This window comes from Diadema antillarum, unplaced genomic scaffold, assembly GCF_040938485.1.
Source record: "Diadema antillarum isolate AM-2024a unplaced genomic scaffold, OU_Dant_1.0 seq00000563_RagTag, whole genome shotgun sequence".
NCBI lineage: Eukaryota > Metazoa > Echinodermata > Echinoidea > Diadematoida > Diadematidae > Diadema > Diadema antillarum.
The window spans coordinates 22,926-45,282 of NW_027271502.1; the positions used below are offsets into that span (position 1 = coordinate 22,926).

A 22,357-nucleotide genomic window follows, 5' to 3' on the forward strand; every position below is an offset into this window, starting at 1 on the left:
GCATTTCATCAACGAGTTCGTCGGAGTTTTCACCGACGAATTTGCCATCAGCCAATCAGACGCAAGGATTTCATTAGCTTTTAACAGTTGTCAGTGTAAATCCTTGCGTCTGATTGGCTGATGGCAAATTTGTCGGTGAAAACCTCCGACGAACTCGTTGATGAAACGCCCCCCAGAACACCTGTGAACATACCACAGAGCTGCATTTTACAGCTCTATGGAACATACAGAAGACAGTGCTCTTCTTTGTATAGCGGTTAGTTTCGATTCAGAAGTATAGGGATATAACAACGAGACCAAATTGGTTAAAAATTCATTTACTATGACTAAGCTACTCATTTGGAAATGCTATCATAGCTTGATAAGCATATCTATGCCCGACAAACAAAATGACACCAAAAAGGTTTTGCCACCTCAGATGGTACCAATATCTGGCCTGGCCCATGGACTATAAGCGACAGAGACGAAGTCCGACCCTCACTGACCAATCAGAAACGAGGTAATCAAGTGCTGCCGGTGCGTGCGTGTACGTGTACAGTACACAGCGTAATTATGAATATTCACGTGGTTTGGAAAGTCCGGGGCTAAGAAATACGAGTGTAAAAAGATCAGTTTTCTCCTTAGCCCCGGACAAGAGATATTACGGGACTAATTGGCGAGTGTAAAAAGCTGAAAAAAATTGGTACGGGACTAACGATAGTCCTGGGTCAGAGAAAGTCCGGGGTTAAGAAACACAAGTGTAAAAAGCCCTTAAGTGTGTATGTGTGCGTGTGTGTGTAGTGGGGGGGGGGGGGGGGGAGGGCAACAATTTCGAGAGTATTTAAGATCGGTAACGCTAACCAGCATTATGGCGTGCTTTCCAATTACTGTCAAGTTGAGCAAATAAATTTAGCGTAAGCATGCTCCCCTGAATGATGATGTATATTGCACTTAAAAGTGTTCTGTAATGGCGTTTGTCTTCTACTCGGATGGAAAATTTGTCCAATGTGTGTGTCATCATACACTCGTATGGTGAAATTTGTGTGTGTGTTTAAAAATGTTTTCCTGCATTTCAAGCAAAAAAGCAAACATAAAAGAAGCAAAACAAAACAAAACAAAACAAAACAAAAATTATACTTAAATTCATTGTCATGAATTATACATCAGAAAATAAGATCAAAATTACGCGCGAAAGTTACGTGAGAAATACTCCTGAAGCCGTTAAGGTTATTTTGACAATAACACAATATGAAACAAGGAGCAGAAATGTAGCTTGAAAGCCCCGAATTATTTTGTTTAAAACATTTGAAGTCAAACTTATGCGAAAGGAAGTGAGCTATACCAGCCATAACTTGCGCGAAGCATTAATTCGGACGATGTCCACGGCAAATGAAATAACTGACATCATTATAATGTATTTTTAAAATAATTTCGATATGCAAATATCATCATGATAAGCATAACTGCCTTATTTGTGAATGCTGCCTTGTTCGTGTTCATTAATCTTGTTTTCGAAGTTGACAAATCAAAACTGCCCCCATATGATTTGCATGTGTTTGAAATGAAAGAGAGAAGGAGAGATATGATTTTAACCGCTCCCTCTTTGTTAATGGTGTCAAATGGACGCAGGCCATTAAAGGGATATAGTATAGTACTGGTTGAAGTGAGGATTCAGCTTTTAGTCTTTTTTTTTGCGAGATGCTTATAGAAACCACTTTATGAAATATTAAGAAGCATACAATTCCAAGATGAATTAAAAGTTTTTATTTGATGAAAATCGGTTTTGAAATGACTGAGATATCCAAAAATAAAGTAAAACAAATTGGTCCTAATAAAAGGTGGGTTCCACCTTTTACTAGGATCACTTTGTTTTGCAGCCATTTCAAAACCAATTTTCCTCTCTAAATTATATGTTTTTTTCATATTTCATAAGTGCTTCTCATTATCTAAAAAAACTTAGCTGAAAAAGAAAAATTATCTGGAAACCTGAAACCCATCTCAGCCGAACTGGGCCATCCCTTTTACCTTAATGGGGGTACCACCGCCTTCCTTTCACTTTCACACCAAGTAGGCCCTCCCTTTGATCGCGACTCATTTATCATAAAAATGTCCAATGATGCAAATATTTGTTTTTCTCAGCTTCTCGGCGCACTGTCGTAACGATGCACAGGATAGAGTGACCACACACAGCAATTTGAGAATGTCGATTGGTTTCATCCTTCTAATGGCGGTAGGCCCACTTTGTTTATCCATCAAATCACGGTCGAGCAGCAGGGGGGGGGGGGGGGCAAAAATCTAACATGACGAAAAAATAGAGAATACAATCAAACATTATGAGTGAATGTCAATTATACTGTAATACTGTTTTTAGCTGTCATTAATACTATAGTTATACCACATACAAAAACAAGAAACAGCAAATAGAATCCCGAAGAAGTCTGTAACTAGAAAATAAAGGGATGAATAAATGCCAGTATATCTATGGACTACTCGGTCATTTATACCTACCTCACGCCGCTTATATAATGTATAATCTTCACATATTGTGCAATTTCTTTCACCGGAAATTAACATCGGAGGCTACACTGGAATGTTTTTCAACAACGAAAAAACAAAAACAAAACAACAACAACAAACAAACAATGAATATATAGGTCTACATTATATCAACGACCACAAGGTAACTAAATTCTTCTGAAAAGAAAATTTTCCATCTCGTTTGGATATGCAAAATCAGGGAGTTTATACGAACGAATTTGACTGGAGAAAGAGGGGGAGAGATTGTACCACGGCCTGTTCGTCTCATTCTCCCAACAAAAACAAAACAACAACAACAAACAAACAATGAATATATAGGTCTACATTATATCAACGACCACAAGGTAACTAAATTCTTCTGAAAAGAAAATTTTCCATCTCGTTTGGATATGCAAAATCAGGGAGTTTATACGAACGAATTTGACTGGAGAAAGAGGGGGAGAGATTGTACCACGGCCTGTTCGACTCATTCTCCCACCTTCCTTGGCTTGATCAGACCAAGGTCAAGGAGGTACTAGGCGAGTACCTCCTTGATCAAACGTGACCCATCCAGAAGGAACATCGTAGATGTTTTATAGTCGTAAACTGTGTTCGCTGATGGGATGACAATGGAAGATACGACAGGCTATCAGCAACGCACAGATTCACTTGCGCTCCGCATCATCGTTGCCTGGTGGTGGTACAACGGGCAAGTCGCTCACACACCTAATAAATGGATGCTTTTTCTCTTCCGATTGCGTGCGTGTGCTGGAGCAGATGCGCAGATACCTACCACTGCATCCGTCGTTCGGTTGTGTGTGGGGATGAGTTGTGCATCTCATCTTCATCCCCGTATGTAGATCGTAGTAGGTTGAGGGTACTGAAGCGTACTGCTAGTCATCGGCAAAAAGCAATCCCTTTGTTGTCATCCCCCGTAAATCAACACCATCCGAAGGTTAACCGACTATGGTGCTCGGGTCACCGAGGTGGAAACTACTGGACCATTTGAGGGGAAATTTCGAGTGAATCAGAATGTATACAACGCGCCGTTCTCCCCTTACGGACCAAGGTGATTCCAGCTCCGGTGGTAGCTCCACTTCCGCCGCATCTTCCAGCTCGTCCGACCCGCGCTCTCCATCAAAATCATCGAAAATTAGACCCCAGAGACCCGAACTTTCGGGCCATCTTCCGATGGAAACAATTCAGTCATTCAATGCAGCGTACAATGCCGGTCCTGTGTACATAAGCGAAGGGTTGGGAAGTCCAATTCATGGTAGAGGATCGCCGAATTCTAGCTCCAGTGGTAAGTCCAATTCGCCGACGCACAGTAGATCTAGCAGCCTCGGGTCTAGCCACGGCATGACGAATAGCTCCCCGCAAGCTCAGGCGGCGATGCAAGCTGCAGTCATGGCGGGGCAGCAGGCTCACCCAGACGACATGCGACATGCTCTTTCAAACAGGGATCTACACATGGATATACACACGCAGTTGAGGGAATATCAGAGAGAAAATGAAGGCCTTCGCCAGGAATTGGAGGGCAGGGAAGCCAAATTGAATTCTAGCATGAACAGCATCAAGACCTTCTGGAGTCCGGAACTGAAAAAGGAACGTGCTCTTCGGAAGGAGGAGGCGAGCAAAATCCAGTCACTGAAAGAGCAGTGTCGGGTAGCAGTCGAAGAAAACCAGGTGAGGAAGCCATTTTTTCTTTTGTCATGTGTACTTACATTTTGGTTTAGACTGTATAAACTGAGTATTAAATGTTAAGTGAATTATGTTTATTTGGTGTATTTTTACTGCCTAAAAATCATATTGTAGGGAAACAGGAGTGTTGTATGTGATCCAGTAACACTCACAGTAAAAAAAAAAGACCCACACCAAGGTTCGACCTCCTGTGCCAAAATTTGACCGCCTGCAAAAGCATAGCAGGTTTCTTCATGCAGCCAGCGGTTGAATCTTGGATGGCATTGTGGTCAAATCATGGGCAGCTTGCTTTACATCATAATTTATCTGTACGACAGGAGGGAAGGATAGCTGCGTAGATCTCAGGGTTGAATCTACAAGGCTGCATTGTGGATTTGTGCATGGATGTCGGACAAAAATAACACGTACAATTTACCAAGTGTTTCCTATTGCATGACATGTCCTGCATTGCAATGTAGAGATCCATGTAGAATTGAACAAGATGTGTTTGTAGAAGAGAAAGTGATTGTGTGTACACGTGAATAAAAATATTTTGAAAGGAAGGAACTATTTGTATGACGTGAAGTTGCATTTCCTGTTAAAAGCATTTTTTTTTATAATATTGAGTACCGGTACTAGATCCCTTTTGTCTTTTACAATTGACCACTGACTTTTTACTATCTGTGTACAAGGTTTTGTCAGAGACAATGATTATAATTAACATGACATGGTAAACAATACACACATTGCTGACATACAAGTTACATTGTACTGTACACATGACATGCTAATGTAAACTTTGGACTTCATATATGATAAAAGCAGAAAATTACATTAAAAAGTATGTAACCAGTTTATCCCTGTATGATGGAATTATGTACGGATTGTAGCACTGAATGTGTAGGACACTCTGTGACAATATGACTACCCTTTCAGAATCGTGAAAGGTTGCATCCTCATGGAAATATTCACAGGGAAGTGTGATGGTTTCACTATCTATTCTTGTACAACTCATATACATGCACTCTAATGTACTGTATGTGTTTTGTATAGACATGTACCACACAGCTATAGTGAACAGGAAAAGATTGAGTCCCTTCGTGTGTGAATTTGTCCAGTCATTGTTATTGTAGCTGTATCATTGCAAAGTTGATGGTCGTCATCCATGAGCTGTATTAAAAAGCAAGTAATGATGTTCATCCAGTTGACCCTAAGTAAGAGGTCAACTTATTATGCACTTGTTGCTACCAGTGGCTGAATAGAGTTTGTTTAGCAGTGACGACATTACCGTGGAACAAAAACAAAACAAAACCAGTTAGTCATCTTCTTCTTCTTCCTTTCCAGTACAGTCCACCAATGAGGTGTATCATCATACTTTTGAGTGATGTGCGGTGTGCTGTGCAATTATTCCATAAAAACTAACTACATGCATGTAAAAATTATGCACATCCTTCTAACGGAGTTGAATCTTTTGCACCTCTTCTTTAAATTGGTTTTCGGAGGTGCAAATGGTCGAAGTAGGCAGCGAGTTCCACAGTCGTATGAAATCGAGGAAGAACGATGTCTGGAAAGCCTGTGTTCGGGCAAAAGGAATTTGAAACTTGTGCCCACACATTGATGTGGCTATTATGCACCAAATTAAGATACCGGTATGATGAGTCATCATACATCAAGATTTATGGTAAGGTCATCTTTAAAAAAATCATTGAATGTTTGAAGGAAATTTTTCATATTTTAGTCACATAAAGTAAAAACACTTGGCCAAATTCGCAGCTATATAATATTTACAGTGCACTCCCGTTATAACGAACACGGTTAAAACGAAGTAAAAATTCAGGCTGCAACATTATCCCCTCTAATTTTGTTATTGTTTATTTGTTCGGTTATAACAAAATTTCAGTATAATGAAAGAAAACTGTTGGTCCTTAGGACTTCGTTATAACAGGAGTCCCCTGTATACATGTATGTAGATGATCAGGCAACTGGTGTGTATGAGAAAGACATACAAGTAAGAGAATGGGAGATGGGGATGGAGAAAGAAGATGAAGACAAGGGAACAAAGTGGGTGGAAAGAATCACACTAATCAAGGTGGGCTCCCAGGTACATGTATAGGGCAATTACCCCCTGGGCAATTACCCTGGACCCTTCCCCTGGCCCTAATCCTAATCCTAATCCTGAACCTAATCCTAACCCTAACCCAAACTCCTAGCCCTAAACCTAACTCTAACCCTAATCTTTACTCTAACCTTACCACTAACCAGTATTTGGCGGGGGGGGGGGGGGGGGGGGGGGGGGGGTAATTGCCCGGATACGAAGGAAGCTCCCATAATTTTTTTTCTTTTACGTTCACTTCAAAGCTCTAGAACTACGCTTTTACGTCCTGCCTTGATTTCATGTGAATGGTAGTCTCTGTTCATTTATATCAGCTTGTCTGTTCAAATGAAATATTAAAGCCTGCAAGTAATCTTAAACCCAAGAATAAAGAAATCATGACCGTAATGTTGGCATACTGTACCATTTGACAGGATGTCCTATTACCATTTCATTAATTTTAAAGGACAAGTTCACCTTCATAAACATAAGGATTGAGAGAATGTAGCAATATTAGTAGAACACATCATTGAAAGTTTGAGGAAAATTGGACAATCCGTTCAAAAGTTATGAATTTTTGAAGTTTTTGTGCAGTAACCGCTGGATGAGAAGACTACTGCAGTGTGTGAATAACTTAGATGTCACATGCGTACAACAATATAAGGAAAATATAAAGAGAATTTCACAAAATTTCATCTTTTGAAAAAAGTACACATTCCCCCGACTCGTTACCGACAAATGTTATGGGTAATACACGTATCATTCCCCCTGCCTTTAGAAAGAGTCATGTCAAGTGCTCGTTTATTATGCGAAAAAAGTGAAAATATGTTGAATTTTCTTTACATTTTCTTTATACTGTTGTACACATATGACTCACAAGCTGTAGTAGTCTCCTCATCCAGCGGTTCCAACACAAAAATTTTAAAAATTCATAACTTTTGCATCGATTGTCCAATTTTCCTCAAACTTTCACTGACAATGTGTTCTACTAATATTGTTGCATTCTCTCAACCCTTATGTTTATGAAGGTGAACTTGTCCTTTAAATGTCATTTTCATACATGACTCTATGATGTAACTTGAAAAGTATGTACTCTTTTGTTTTGTATGATGAAAAGTCAGTAATGTCACATTGTACATTGTATATTTAAAAAGTCTATACAATGTAGACTTGTCTTGAACCAGACTCAAGATAATGTTTAGTAAACACTATGCTGACTTCACAGATGAAATACAATAGAGCAAAACACCAAAACATTCCTACTGAGAGGGAAAAAGTTTTAGATTGACTCCATTACATTACTGGAGTGTCTACACTCTTGTTATTACCTGACATCAGTCTGACCTGAGCCAATGGGAGGTCATATCCCCTGCTCCGAATACCACACATATTCTCACTGTGTTGTCATGGTTCCCAGCGTGTTCCTTGTTATCACAAGATGTGTAGTGGTATGCAGGATATCCAAATGATAATGGTACATAATGTGTGTAGTGAACAAATTGCGTATGTTCATTTCCTATTGAATGTACGATCTTCCTGGTTGGACAAATGGTACTTGTAACCTAGGCTTTTCTGGATCATTGCCAAATTTTGACCATTGAAATAAGATATTACCAGAAAGAAATTCATATTGTGCAGAATTTGCACACAGGCCGAGAAAAACAAAGACATTTGTGAAGTACATGTAAATACCTGGAAATAGCTCTCTAGCAGATGATATAAACAGTGAGTAAGAATATGAAACTGGAATAAGCATGTTATAAAGGATATCTCATCAATATACAGTGGAAATCACAGCTGTGAAAGCCTTTTCATTGCCATCTTTATGACTGTTAGTCTTAAAGCAGACTTTTCACAGCTTTTATACAACAGTCAGATGTAAATCCACTGTCACCCTGTTAACCCATTGAGGACAGACTGATTTTGCTACAACACGCATTTCCCATAGACACCTGCCCGAGTGTACTCGGGACTCGTCTTCAACGGGTTAAGGTAATTAGTGATTCAATGACAGGAGTTCTGATTGAATAATTAGAGTGATTTGATTACCATTCTATGACCTATTTAGAACAAATGAAACCATGATACAGACATGAGGATTCTACATTCTTGATGAGCACTACAAACACATTGAGTATTGTGTATTCTAAATATTGAAATATGGGAAGGCAAAAAAGCTTGAAGAACATGAATGAGTAGCTACCTGAAGTGGAGACACTGTTACAGTACGAGTTAAAATATTATGAAAGATTTTACGTTTGCATTATATTCTGCTCATTTCAGTATTTAGTATTTACACCCAACTTTCAGACTAAAAGGAATGGAGCTAATATTGCAAAAAATGCAAATTTGTAAAATGTCCATCATCAGCTTGCTACTGTATGTGCGCCAACACAATACACAAACTTGTCCATTTGCAAGTTGGCCTAGTGTATGAGCTGAAGTTTTCAGACTTGTCTGACATGTGATAGGTGCAGCACAATTGTGACTTTGGAGGAAGGTAACTTGCCCTGACATTTCTATTGCTGTTTCATAATTAGGGCCTTTCAATATTAGAATAGAAAAATCGCAAAGTTATCCTGAAAGTTCCCCAGCAATGTTACTATGCTGTACACCAGACTCCACCAGAAATTTCCACAATGGTACCATTTTCATTGCATTCAAAATAACAAGTTATTTCGGGTCACAATCAGGATTGTGATTCAAATTTCAAAATTTTTATAGCATGAACAAAAATAGCATTAGATTTCACAAGATTTGGGTTGTGATCCAAATTGCAATGCTTTGTGCAATTTTTTGCAAATAAATGCAAAGTTCTACAGCGAGAACAGTGACTGCAAAAAATCTGCAAGAAATTTTAAATTCCACAATGCACCACAGGTTACTCCCTGCTACAATGTATTTTTACCAGCTGTGGCGCACACCATGGTATATTGAATTGGCATTGTGATGTAATGAGCATATCATTCATGTACACAGTGTGCATGCGCAGGTCAGCTCTTTGCAAATAATCATAACCCAAACAGTTTCAAATTTTTTTACAGTGAGAGCGCAGAATCAAAAGGACACAACCCTGATTATGACCCAAATTTCCCGAAATTTTTGCAATGACTGAGGCACTACTCTAAAATATTTCATGTGTAACAACAGTAAACTCATTACTGCTAAGCTCATGCTAGCAATAGTAGTTTTAGCATTCTATTTTTTGCAACTTTTATGAAGTCAAATGACAATTTGCAACATACGCCTTAATATCATACTAGCTTAGATAGATGAAAAGTTTATTATGCCTCCGCCACGAAGTGGTGCCGGAGGCATTATGTTTTCAGGTTGTCCGTCCGTCCGTCCGTACGTCTGTACGTACGTCCATCCGCATTCATTTACGCGATACCTTGAGTAATATTGACTGGAATTTTACCAAACTTGGTCCAAGTATAAAGTATGATGGGGCAATTACTTGATTAGTTTTTGAATGAAATCGGACAGAGGTCAAAGGTCAAAGATCAAGGTCAAATCCTAAAATTTAGCTGTTTACGCGATAACTCAAAACTGGATGAAGCAACTATCACCAAACTTGGTCCAAGGGTGACATATGATGAGGCAATTAATTGAGTAATTTTTTAGAGAAATTGGCAAGAGGTCAAAGGTCAAAAGGTCAAGGTAAAATGCTAAAAATTTTGCTATTTCCCCCATATCTATGCAATGCCCGAAGGTATTTTCTTGAAACTTAGTGTAGACATGTACTACTGCGTAAAGATTCTCCAGAGAGAATTTCATGTCATAAGGTCAAAGGTCAAGTGAAGATGTTACAATTTCACTTTTCTCGCAAATGGTTCAGTGTGTCTTCATGGAACTTGCTACATACGCATGCACTGAGTGGCAGGGATTATCTAGGTAATGTAGGGGTCATGGGTCAATAGTCAGGGGGTCAAAGGTCAAGGTCAACTCCTCAAAAATTTCACTATTTCCCTCATAAGATACTAGTGTCAATGCAATGCTTGCAGGATTATTTTTAAAACTTTATGTATTACCTAATGGAGATTCTCTGGGAAATTTCCAGCCAGAATGTCAAAGCTTAAGGGTCAAAGGCCAGGCTAAAATGCAAAAAAAAAAAAAAAATCTATTTTGTACTGTAATTACACTTTTTCTTCATACCTTGAAAATTACATGTAGGTCTACTTAATGCATAAACTTATAAAAGGGTCAGTTTAAAGTCAAGTAAAAATCCTCGATTCCCCAAATACAGTACCTGCACTCTTAGACAATAGCAAACCTAGTTCAAGGAAAGTGAACATTCTAGACATTTCTGACAAACCTGTCATTTCATTATTTTGCCAGTTATGTGAAACTGTCATCACACATTTTGAAGACATTGTACTATACACCTATTGGGAGAACCATGCATTATGGCGGAGGCATACCAGTCGCCATAACGACATTTCTAGTTTTGACATATGTGTCATTTAAAAAAAAAAAAACCCAAAACAGACCAACACTAAATTACTATTGGGCCTGCCACATTCTGTATATTGCTCCATTGTAAATCCACACACATTTTGGTGCAAGGGATGGCACATTGTACCCTGATGACACCAACCAGGTTCAAAGATCAATTTGGATGTAGTCAATGATTACCTGGTAAACATCTGACAGGAGCTATCTGACTGCACAATGGAATCTGACGTGATGTCCTGTGGTGCCATGGAGTTGGGGTGATGACAAATGAGAACGCACCTAGGAGCACTTACATACAGTATACAAAGAGAACAACGTGTCCTTGAGACTTAATCAGGAACTCCAGTGTACTTGACAACATTTATTTATAGATCTACAATTGTATTCTGAGGAATATAAATTTACTGAGAGATCGAGGCAGATTTCATTCAAGAAAATTGATCTGGTGTACGCATACGGTATAATACATGTAGCTAAAGGCTGCTTTTTTATAGATGTAGGATATTTCATGTTGTTGTTAACACAATTCATTGCAAATAAGTTTTCTGCGATACTTTTCCTTCCATATGCTCAGAGTGTTAGCACAATGTCAACAGTTAAATCCGGTTACGTAGTATTTTATGGTAAACATAGAATAACAGCTAGGGGAAAATATGTCAATATATCATTCACGGTTTGCCCTTGACAGTCATTTTTCATGGCTAGCCAGATGGAAGAATCACTTGATTACAAAAGAAAAGAAAAAGGAGTAAGATCCAGTTCATTGTAATGACTACTCAAAATGAAAATTCAGACGTGGATTTTAAAATGAAACTTGTTCAGAGTGAAGAGGGGTCTATGATAAACCCAAACAAAGTTTGATGGCCTATAATTACTATATTTCTGTAGTTTAAATGTCACAAGTACTGTAGTTTAAAAAAAAAATCCACAAACAGATTCTCTTGTGATACAAGAGCATACTTTATATGTAATGCAATGTACAATAGTCCTACAGGAGAGAGATTGCCAATTATCACTGTAACCGGTAATTTTGCTTTCAGTGGTTGACTTGCAGCACAAGTGAGGGCCTTGAATTGCGATTGTGTGAGCAATGAAGCTGCATGTAGAAATCTCATCAAAGTTTTAAACTACTGAATCCAGTCAGGGGCGGATCCAGGAATTCCTGAAGGGGGGAGGGGGTGCAAAATAAAAGAATAAAGTGGTGCACGCACCCCCTTTCATTTTCTTTTTATTATTTCTCTTATAAAAAAAAAAAATAAAGGGGGGGCACCTGGTGCCCCCATGGATCCGCCACTGCCAGTACTCAAGGTCCATCGTCACAGTGACCACAATATAGCCTTCCTATTTTTGATTATGGAATATGTCATATATTTTGTGTGATTTTTATTTTCCTAAATTTTGGTAGTTGAGTGCTATTTGCAAATAAACATACTCGTGAGCATAATTCTGATTGAAATGTGAATGCAATGTACACACATACATTTCTCTATTTATTAATGTCCTCCACGATTGCGAATTCAAACACTTATGAAATTTTCAGGAAGTCCCGATTTGCGAAAAGTTAAACTCAAAAGTAAAATATAGGACTTTTGAATCTGTATAATACAGCATTGTACTGTCATACAATGTGATTATTTTTGTACTGCGCAGATCTGGGAAAGGAAGCTGCCTGCACTGTCAGCTGGTAGTCTGGTTGATGTTGGATGGACTACATGTTACTTTTTTTCACAAGTACAATTTATGTATCAAGAATCACGCGAATCACATTTTGGTCACGAATTTATCAACACGCGAACATATTGCCACCTGCTCCTGATCGCATTACAATTTACTTACAGGCATTAGTGCACTTACAATAGCCATGATATCAAATCGTGAAAACAACATCTTGCGAAAATACATGTATCTGTGATCTCCTAAGCTCTTTCGTGAAAATTTCTGTACGAAGAATGACAGCTTTTACAGAAAGTAGAGAGTTTGAGAAAGCAGAGTGAGAATGATCGATGCGAAAATGTCCACTCTGTGCTGTCGACGCCTGTTGATACTGCCTGTGGACTACAGTAGTATGATTTCAAATGGAAACATGTTTTAAATAATGTAATTTGGAATAATTTTTCTTACAATGTACCATTATTTCTACTTGTAAAGAGCTTCACACTCATATTTTCAGAAAACATTATTGGAACATTTCACATTTGAAGTAAATTTTAAGGGTTCTTGATATTTACTCAACTTTCTTCAATTTTGGTAAACCAAAAAGGCATAGACTATCATTGATCCATGGAGAGTGTTCCTTGTTATACATCAATTTGAACTGTCTTTCTACCTAGAACCAACATTCTCATTTACTTGCACTGTTTTATTGGCCTTTAAACACACGTCACTTTGTCACTGAGAGTAGCATCATCCGTGTACAAGCTACGAGCTTGTGTGCTTTTAGGAGCTCCTTGAAAGTTTCACACAGTACTGGTTCAACTGTTCTGAATGTTCCATGAATAATTTCTATGTGATTAGGAAAGGTGACAGTGCAAAGATAATTTGGAGCCAATGATCGATTCGTCGCAAAAGATGAGTTGCACGGGAGAAGCAACACCTTTTTGATCCGTAAGAAACTGTCTATTTTATACTTCACAAGTACAGTATCAGGATGAATATATTGTGTGATGGATTGACACATTATGAGTCTTTAAGACCAGCAAATTCAATGTATTTGTTTATGGTAATAAAAAATAATGATAAAAAACATGCACTTGCTACCAGTCAGTTGGGATTTTTACATTGATGTACATTTTTGTAAATACCACTTTAACACAAGAATATTTTATCAACAGTTAGAAGGAATATTAATCTGCTGTTAAATTGGATGAGACGTCAGTTTGATAGGACGAAGTAGAAACTTTGCCATTTGATCATATAAAATACAATTCGTTACACTGACGTAAGAAAATTCAGCTATCAGTTTTGCAAATGAATAATACTTCATATCGTAAATGTGTACTTCAAGCCCCGATATGAATTGATAAAAACAAAATATACATTGTAGCATAAAAACTTGTCTTCTGTGAATGCATACAAGTAGTCCTGTACATTGCAAATACCAGTACCGGTAGTTTGAGCTTGTTAATAGTATTCAAGTGTGTGCAATATTTACAGTGTGATGTGTAGGCATACAATGGAACATGTGTGTATAGTAATATATTTATTAAACTTTGTGTAGTATTCAGATATTGATCTCTTTTGAATGAACGATCACTGAATCAGGACAGAGCTCTCACTCATGTAGGCTTGGCGATACGATGCGATTAACTCCCCGAAAGCTTTCGCCAGCCCTGCCTAATTTGCATTAAAGTAAACAACTTGCTTCCCAAAACCGCGTGAGAAGTGTTGCAGGACAATCACAATATCTTGTTTGTCTTTAAGAAACCACCAAATGATACAATCTTCATGCAGCATATTAAATAGAAAAATATTCTCAAACTTACACAATGCTAGTTATTTTGGGTTTCATTAGAAGTAAACCTATGAAAATAACATGGAAACTTGGCTTAAAAAATGAGATTTTGGTCTTTAAAAAAACCAGGTATTTTTTGGCATTATCGTTTGTTGCCCAAAAAATGAAGCTTCAGTGTATGACCCTGTTATTGTGTATATTCATACTCTGTTCCAAATATCTTTTACTTACTGGTAATTTATGTTGCATGGTTATGTAGGGAAACATTTAGATCATTGTCATTCCTAACCCATTAAATCTTTGTGCCATGCACAGGCAAAATCCATAGCATAAGTGTTATGCAGTCCGATATATTGGTTTCCGTGCTGCATGCAACATTTGAAGCACAGGCATGGGTTCCTCTCAAAACCTATCGCTGAACCTGACACAGCTGATCTGCTGAAGCATGTGCACAAGCACGATGAAGCGGCTGACCAACAGGGAACGCATGCACAGATCGAAGATCTAGTTGTGCATGTCCAGTATTTTCTCATGAATTTGGTTGTCTATTTGTCCTGATTTTAATGTAACTACTATTAATTGTGCAAACACGAAAGTTCTCAGGTAGTGAGTCTGGGGTATGGTATACAGACTAGCAGTATGTTTATTATTTGCATATCATGCTAGAGCACACTTGTGTGGGGAAATAATCGTAACCCTTTCCCATGATCGACTCTAACAGAAAAATACAATATCTTGAAAGATACAGATTGGGATTTTCGCCAAAAATTAATATGGAAGATGAGATATCCATATTAAAGTTTCAAGGGATTTGGTGGTAAAATACGCAGCTAGGTGAACTTTTAAGAATTTTTGTCCTTCGCTTCGCACAGTGCTGCGATGACCAATGTTTTGAATTCAAAAGCTTAGCAATTGTGTCTTATCGTGGAGTTAATTGCAATGTATCGCTAAGCCTATATGAGTCATCCTGCTTATCTTCTGCATATTTGCCTAATTTATTTGTGCCTAATGTAATTCCAGGCACTTTCTATCCTAGTTTATGAGTTTAACAATGTGAAATGTTAGAGAAGTTGTAGGACGTACTTGTCGTATGTTTATCTAGCATTTATTGCAGCATTATGTGAAAGAGAAAAGATGCATTGACTATTCTAATGCTTAAGAGTACATGCAAAACTCATAACAGCATGGTAGGGATGAATTAGCATAATATATACAGGACCCACGGCTGTATGTTGCTATCAACTTGGGTTGAACTCTGCATGCGGATAAAATCCATTTTGGTGGTGACTGTTCAGTCGTGCAATTCCATGGAACCCATTCAGCAGTAAGCACCCATATACAGGTAATCTTTTATTGATGACATGATCCCCATAAAGCTGGCCAATAGACTGTAATGAAGGCACTTTCATTTGGCCTGTTCTCAAGACTTCTGGTTCAGTGCTAATGACCGCTATGACATATATACACATTATACTGTACACATAATTACATGCCTTGACAGCTCTACTGAGACTGTTTTTAATGCATAGGCCCTGTACAAAGTGTACAGGTATATTGTATGTGCAAGCATGTGTGTCTGTCTTGCATGGAAAGCAACAAATCAATGAGCGTACATCTGTCAGCAAGTGATGGAGATGTCCTTGATGTCCAGACCAAACTATGCACATTCCTACATTCCTGGATATTGGCAACAATCTTGTACATTATATGTTTATTTTCTGCCTCCTTGGAAACCTTCATGTTAAGGGCTTTTTACACTTGTAAATTTTTGCTTAGTCCCGTACCAACGGTGGGGCTAAGGGGGGCCTTAGCCCCACCGTTGGTACGGGACTATCCTTAGCCCACTTTCTGTTTACACTCGTTTTTGCCAAAGTGGGCTAGCCCCACCGATAGTCCGGTACTATCTGGCCCTGCAAAATAGCAGGGTTTGCACCGCAATTGCGGTGCCAAGCAAGTGAGTGTAAACAGAACGAAAAAATAATCCGGGGCTAAGCAACGGAGACGAAGTCTGACCCCCACTGACCAATCAGAAACGAGGTAATCAAGTGCTGCCGGTGCGTGCGTGTACGTGTACAGTGCACAGCGTAATCATGAATATTCATGTGGTTTGGAAAGTCCGGGGCTAAGAAATACGAGTGTAAAAAGGTCAGTTTTCTCCTTAGCCCCGGACAAGAGATAGTACGGGACTATTAAATTAGCCAGTGTAAAAAGCTGAAAAAATTGGTACGGGACTAACGATAGTCTTGGGTCAGAGAAAGTCCGGGGTTAAGAAACACAAGTGTAAAAAGGGCTTTAGTGTGCATCTAGAGGTCTGTATAACCATAATGTAACAGGTGTTTACATTCTGATCGATTCCTTGCCTTCCAGGGTCATGGCAATGGGTTAACTCTAAAAGTCAGACCTTCATAGTATAGACCTGTTCAGAGGGTTTTAAAACACTGTAACTTAAAACACATAGCTGGGCAGCTTCCAAAATAGGAAGAAAAGATGATTCAATTGATTATGCAATGAGTCAGGTACATTGCGATGTCAATTAGTGCATAAGTCAACTACTGTAAAACACGATATTTTCACGGCATGAAATTTTTGTGAATTTGAGCTGACGACCTTCTTCACAGCATGAAATTTTTGTGAGTTGCCTCAAACATTCAGTGCATTATAGTGTAGACAAAAACTTTCGTTTGCATTTTAAATTCACGAATCTTGGCTCTCACGAAATTCACGAAATTCACGAAATTAAAATTCACGCCAACATTCCTTGTTTTACAGTAGGCCTATAGCTAGGATTACTGAAGCCTCAAGTTATGGGTGAAATGGACCACATGAGAAACAGCACCCAAACTGAACAGTATAGGCCTATCTTAGTGGTATTTTGTGATTAATTTCATGATTAATTTCATGTGAAGATTATTTTGCTTTATAAATGTATTCATATTTAACCCCCAATATCTGTTCAAATCTTGATTGTAATTGAAAAGGGTTTGATCCATATGTGCACCCTTGTATCTCTTCTTTGTTTTAACGAAAAAAAGACCAAAAGATAAATCTTGCATCTGTTCAAAAGAAGTGAAGATTATTAAGAAAAATATTTCTGTACAGGACATTGCCATTGAAATACATGAGAATTAAAAAAAAAAGAAGTAAACTTCATGTATATTAGGTATAAATACCTTTTCTCTGTGAAGTGACATGTGGGAATGATTGTATAAGAAGTAGAATTTGTCCACTCCTTTTTTTTTTACTTAATGTTAATTTGCCAGCACTGGAAAATGATATGTAGGCCTACAAAGTAGCCAAGATGAGTGTGTAAAGTGCATACAGTCTATGCATACATGTACATATACCAATCATCATTGCTTGTGAATTGCTTCTACGAGTGTAGTCTTCTACATAGATACGAAAGAGAGATGGATTTTTTTTTTTAATCATCTGCAATCATCACACATAATTACAATACTACAGGTATAGGAATATCCTCTGCCATGCCACTGTCAAATTAAGATTTGATTGTTGCCTCGTGGCCATGTGTAACAATACGGGACCGAGTGACTCAGACGCTCGACGACTGCATGTCGTGCTTTGCAGTATAAAGAGGGAGAAACCACTGAGCAGATTGTCTCTTCTCCCTGCTTGTACAGTACTACGTACGCCACGCAGTGATGCACACACGCGGTGTGTGTAGCGCTGCGGAACGGATGCCCATTACGTCGGTACGATGGATTGCATTCAGCGTGGAACATCATGGTGGCAGACGTGCAATTTCTGATGCGATGCGAGCTGTGTCGATTGTAACTCATCAACAGTCACATCTTCAAAGTGCAAAATTTGTATGCATATGTGATGTGTACATGTATCAATTGTTTCATAAAGCATGGGCTGCTAATTAAGATGAAATGTATCAATCTTGCCTATTATATTGTGATGCCCCATCTACCGTGAAAATGCCATCATGATTTACATTCTTTGAACTGTGCAGGCACTGCTCATGGTGGCTGTGACTTGCATGCTGAAGGTATCTGGAATAACATACATCTCCACCTTCATACTAATATACCTGTCTGCATGTGATTTCTTTGAATCCATGGTGTGTTTGAAAGAACTGGAAAATATGAAGCCAGATGTCATACAAATGTACATCAAACAAAACAACAGAAGACACCTTATTCCTTCTGGGTACTATCAATACAATTAACAGCAACTGTGACTTACAAATTTCTTTTTGTCAATGTGACATGGCATGGCTTTGATTGAACATGCATCAGAGTTTACCCATGATAATTTTTGAAGTTTTGTCAGTAGCATTATGATCATCAAGAGGTAAATTTAGGAGGATACATCTTGTCGTTTTCCTGTAATCTCACGAAGGAATATGGGAAACTATTTGAACATGCACACATGCATGAAAATGCCTACTGGTCTTAATAGCATTATTGGCATTAATGGTTAGCTGTGAGGATATTGCTATAAACGTGTATCATACTTGTAATGTAATGCATGAGGGTGAGTATTGCAGAGGAGGAATGAGTGATGAGCTGTATACTGAATTAAAGTCGACCATCTAGTTAAAAGTGGGCTATATATTCAAGTCGCCTGGTATCTGACACATTTATTTGGGCTATACAAATTTCAGCACGCTGGCATCTGACAGAAAAATTGTCTCCTCAAACCTGCAGTCCTGCTGAGGGCTGACAGTGGTCATCTATCCTACTCGCATTTGATCTTCTCGGGAGAGCCAGAGACCACATGCTGTTTTGGGGTCAGGGAGAGACTGATACACTGGATTGCACATTGCTCTCGGTATTAAACCCCCGTGTGGATGAGCCATGTGCATTAGAATTGTACAGGCTGCCAGTGGAGATGTAGTAGCCAATGAATGGACTGGGGCGCAATTGGGAGGATTGTGGGTGTAGGAGGAGAGACTCCCCCCTGTAGAGAGGGGTCACATGCTTGGCCATGTCAGCTCTATTCCTGGATATTGTGAACTCTCATCTTGTGTCTTCATCTTGCTTGTCCTTTCTGTGTGTGTGTGTTTGTGTGTGTGTGTGTGTGTTTGTGTGTTCGTGTGTTTGTGTTTGCGTGTGTATTCCATTGCCATGATAGGATTGATAACCCACCAAGCGGGCTGTCCTCTAAAATTGAGGGAGGGTTGAAATTTTCAAAGGAACATACACTGTATCAGTGAATGTGGCACACGGAGAGTGCAATTCTCCGCCGAGCAGCTCATTTTCACCCATATCGTGATTTCCACCCTATATAGTCAGACATTGATATCATAGATCTGCATTATTGTAGATTCCTTGAACATGACATGCATGATGGCGATGCTGAGTTATGTACAGTGTAGTTATTTATTGTGGAGTATACACATACCATGCTGAAAATCGCCTTATTTCCTAGTGATAAAGAATTTCTAAAAGAATTTTTCAAAAAATTCAAAAAAGAAAAATTCCTAGATTGAATCATTTGTTCCCTCTGTCATTATCAGCCTTTCCTGGAAAATTGAATCCAAGTCCATGCATAACTTTTTGAGTTAATTTGCAAATAGACATACAACAAACCAATGCGAGCAAAAACATAACCTCCTTTATAGCGGAGGTAAGAAATGATTGTATAAAGAGAACCCAAGTATCCTTGTGATGATATGAATCATGGCATTCTGTTGGCACCTACAATGTAGAATCAGCCCACATGGTCTTATACCATCGATGTTGCCAATATTCATTGTATACTGCCTTGCTGATTTTGTGCATTAAAGTTCTATGTTTGGTCAGTAATTCCACCTTACATGATGTTTGAAGGGTTTTTTATGCAACATTTTCTTCATGACTCTGGTTAGATGATGCTATGAGCAATTTATTTTTCATGAAAATATTCCAATCTATATAAATGATGATGAATCCTTTGAGCTAGGTCCTGATATCTATTGTAACCATACATTGAAGTACAGAAGACAGTAACATTTCTCATGACGCATTTTTTTTTTCTTCTAGATTTCTAGTACCGGGTAGATATTTAGAGCTTTTATGTAACATAAATTATGTTTCAAGATGGTTACCTATTGCTAGCAGAATAACGTGCATATAATGCTCATTCCAGCAGTGATCATCAGCAATCTAACTGTGTGTCAAAGAATGATGCAGAGTTTTGTTGTTGTTCTTTTTTTTAGCATGCTGTTGATTCACTGATCCCCCCAAGTTTTCTTTGTGGAGTATGTACACCATATTACTTTGCAAGTCATGCATTTCGTACACATGCAAACAATGGCCTTGAAATTTGATATTACCTCCTTGAGAAAGTACATGGCAGCGAATACCAAATCAGCCCATTAATCTTACATTGCATGCTATAAAAATAAGAGTGCATCAAGACAGATTGAGGGTCTGTGCTAGAGGGAACCCTCGTAGGAAGTACAAATTGTATAACTTGTTATCAAATAGCCCAGTGATCTGAAGTAGATGTAGACTTAATGTGAGACTTTCAACAATCCGCACACATTTGACTATTTTGTACTACCAACACTTTTCCCCCATGTTGATGCAATATATTATTATACTAAACAACAACTAGTTCTTCTAAGGTTGCTACTTCTACCACTACTACTACCACAACCACTACTGCTGTAACTTGTACTATTGTTGCATACCCTGTTGCTACAACTACTGTTGGTGTTGTTTATGCTGATATGGGTACTATTTCTCCCACAGAAATTATTCTTATCTTCAGTGGTACTACTTTTATAGTACGTTAATGTACCACAACTTTAATACACCAAAAATACAGTTGTACATGCAATACTAGTGGTACTACTACTTCTACTACTTCTCATGTTTCTACCACTTCTATATACCACTAATACTATTTCTATGTGCTATCGTTGTATCTACTGCATTGTCAAGTTAATGATCTAACTGATGCTACCTCTACTGTGAATGTCACAAGGGCAGCTTGATATTTGACAGTCACATGGATGTGTGTGGCATGACCAGTCTACATTGTACATTGTATGTTTCCCTCTTGCCTGAATGGACATATGGGTATTAAAAGGCCCTGTACTTCAGACATTCCAGTGCCCATTCATTGTGTTTACCTTTACTAGAACAGTAAACTTTAGTTGTCCTGGGATAGTGGATTTGTAAAGCTCCCTTGTGCAGCATTTCTCATTGTAATCTCGGATGATTTTATCATACATAGGTACAGAAATAATTTGACTCTTGGGCAGATGAAAATGACTCCTTTTGTTTAAGATGGGTCTGAAGTGATGTTCTCTATTAACTTTGCAGAATGTTATAAATTCTTTGGCTTCAGAAAATATTGGAATTGTCACATTTTGTGTATAAAACATGTGTTTTACACTGGTGACATGATATCCATGTGACTAAAACAGTTCTTGTGTTTGTTTTTTAGTGTGTTTTTCTAAGATCGCACATTAAACGGCTATCTGACATTTAAAAGAAGTGTAAATTTAATTTTCTGTATTTTGGGCCATTTTTTTTTATCTATCATGTTCCATGACCCCTACTGAAAGGTAAATTTCATCCTTATAATGTCCTCAAAGTGCTCACAATGAGGGTTAGAGTTCAGTATCATCCTGTGGATTGTTTGTAGCAACTATCCAAGCCTCTTCATGTTTACGTAGGCACCTCAATTCATGAAGAATTGATCATACTCGTAGTGTGGTCAGCACAAATATGCATCTTGTTGATAGAGGCGGGTAGATGTAACACTTCTTACCCTTACGAAATTGTGTTGGTGTCTACAATGTCTTCTGTGACAAAGTACCTAACACTTCCCATTATGACTGTGCTACACATGAAAAATGGGGTTGAATCATCCATGCATCTTTTATACGGCTTCTGGCAGCGATCAGAGAGAATTCTATGTTCCGTCGTAGTCAGTATAAAATTGCAGAGAATGAAGACTGCACTTTACATTGAGCAGTCAACTGAGGAAGGTGATTTCCTGAGAACATGTTTTGGACATCATGTTCTAACAACTATTGATAGTCTTTTTCGTTTGTTTGTTTGTTTGTTTGTTTGTTTGCTCTATTAAACTTGAATTTTTCTCTCTTCTAGGGATTTATATAAAAATGTACTCCCTGTTGTTGTTGCATTTGATTTTGCATCTTTGCTCTGAATCACACGTACAGCTGTCTTCAGAGCGAGAAAGAGAGAGAGAGAGAGGCA

General features: G+C 38.3%; 1 protein-coding gene across 1 annotated transcript in view; it reads left to right on the forward strand.

The window, feature by feature from the left end:
• Positions 1–3,368: 3,368 nt before the first annotated feature.
• Positions 3,369–22,357, forward strand: part of LOC139735073 (ELKS/Rab6-interacting/CAST family member 1-like) — a 129,515-nt gene continuing 110,526 nt past the window's right edge. The window contains exon 1 of the mRNA XM_071645846.1: positions 3,369–4,182. Within this exon, the coding sequence (XP_071501947.1) occupies positions 3,529–4,182 (654 nt within the window). The 5' untranslated portion in view covers positions 3,369–3,528. The remainder of the gene's footprint in view (positions 4,183–22,357) is intronic.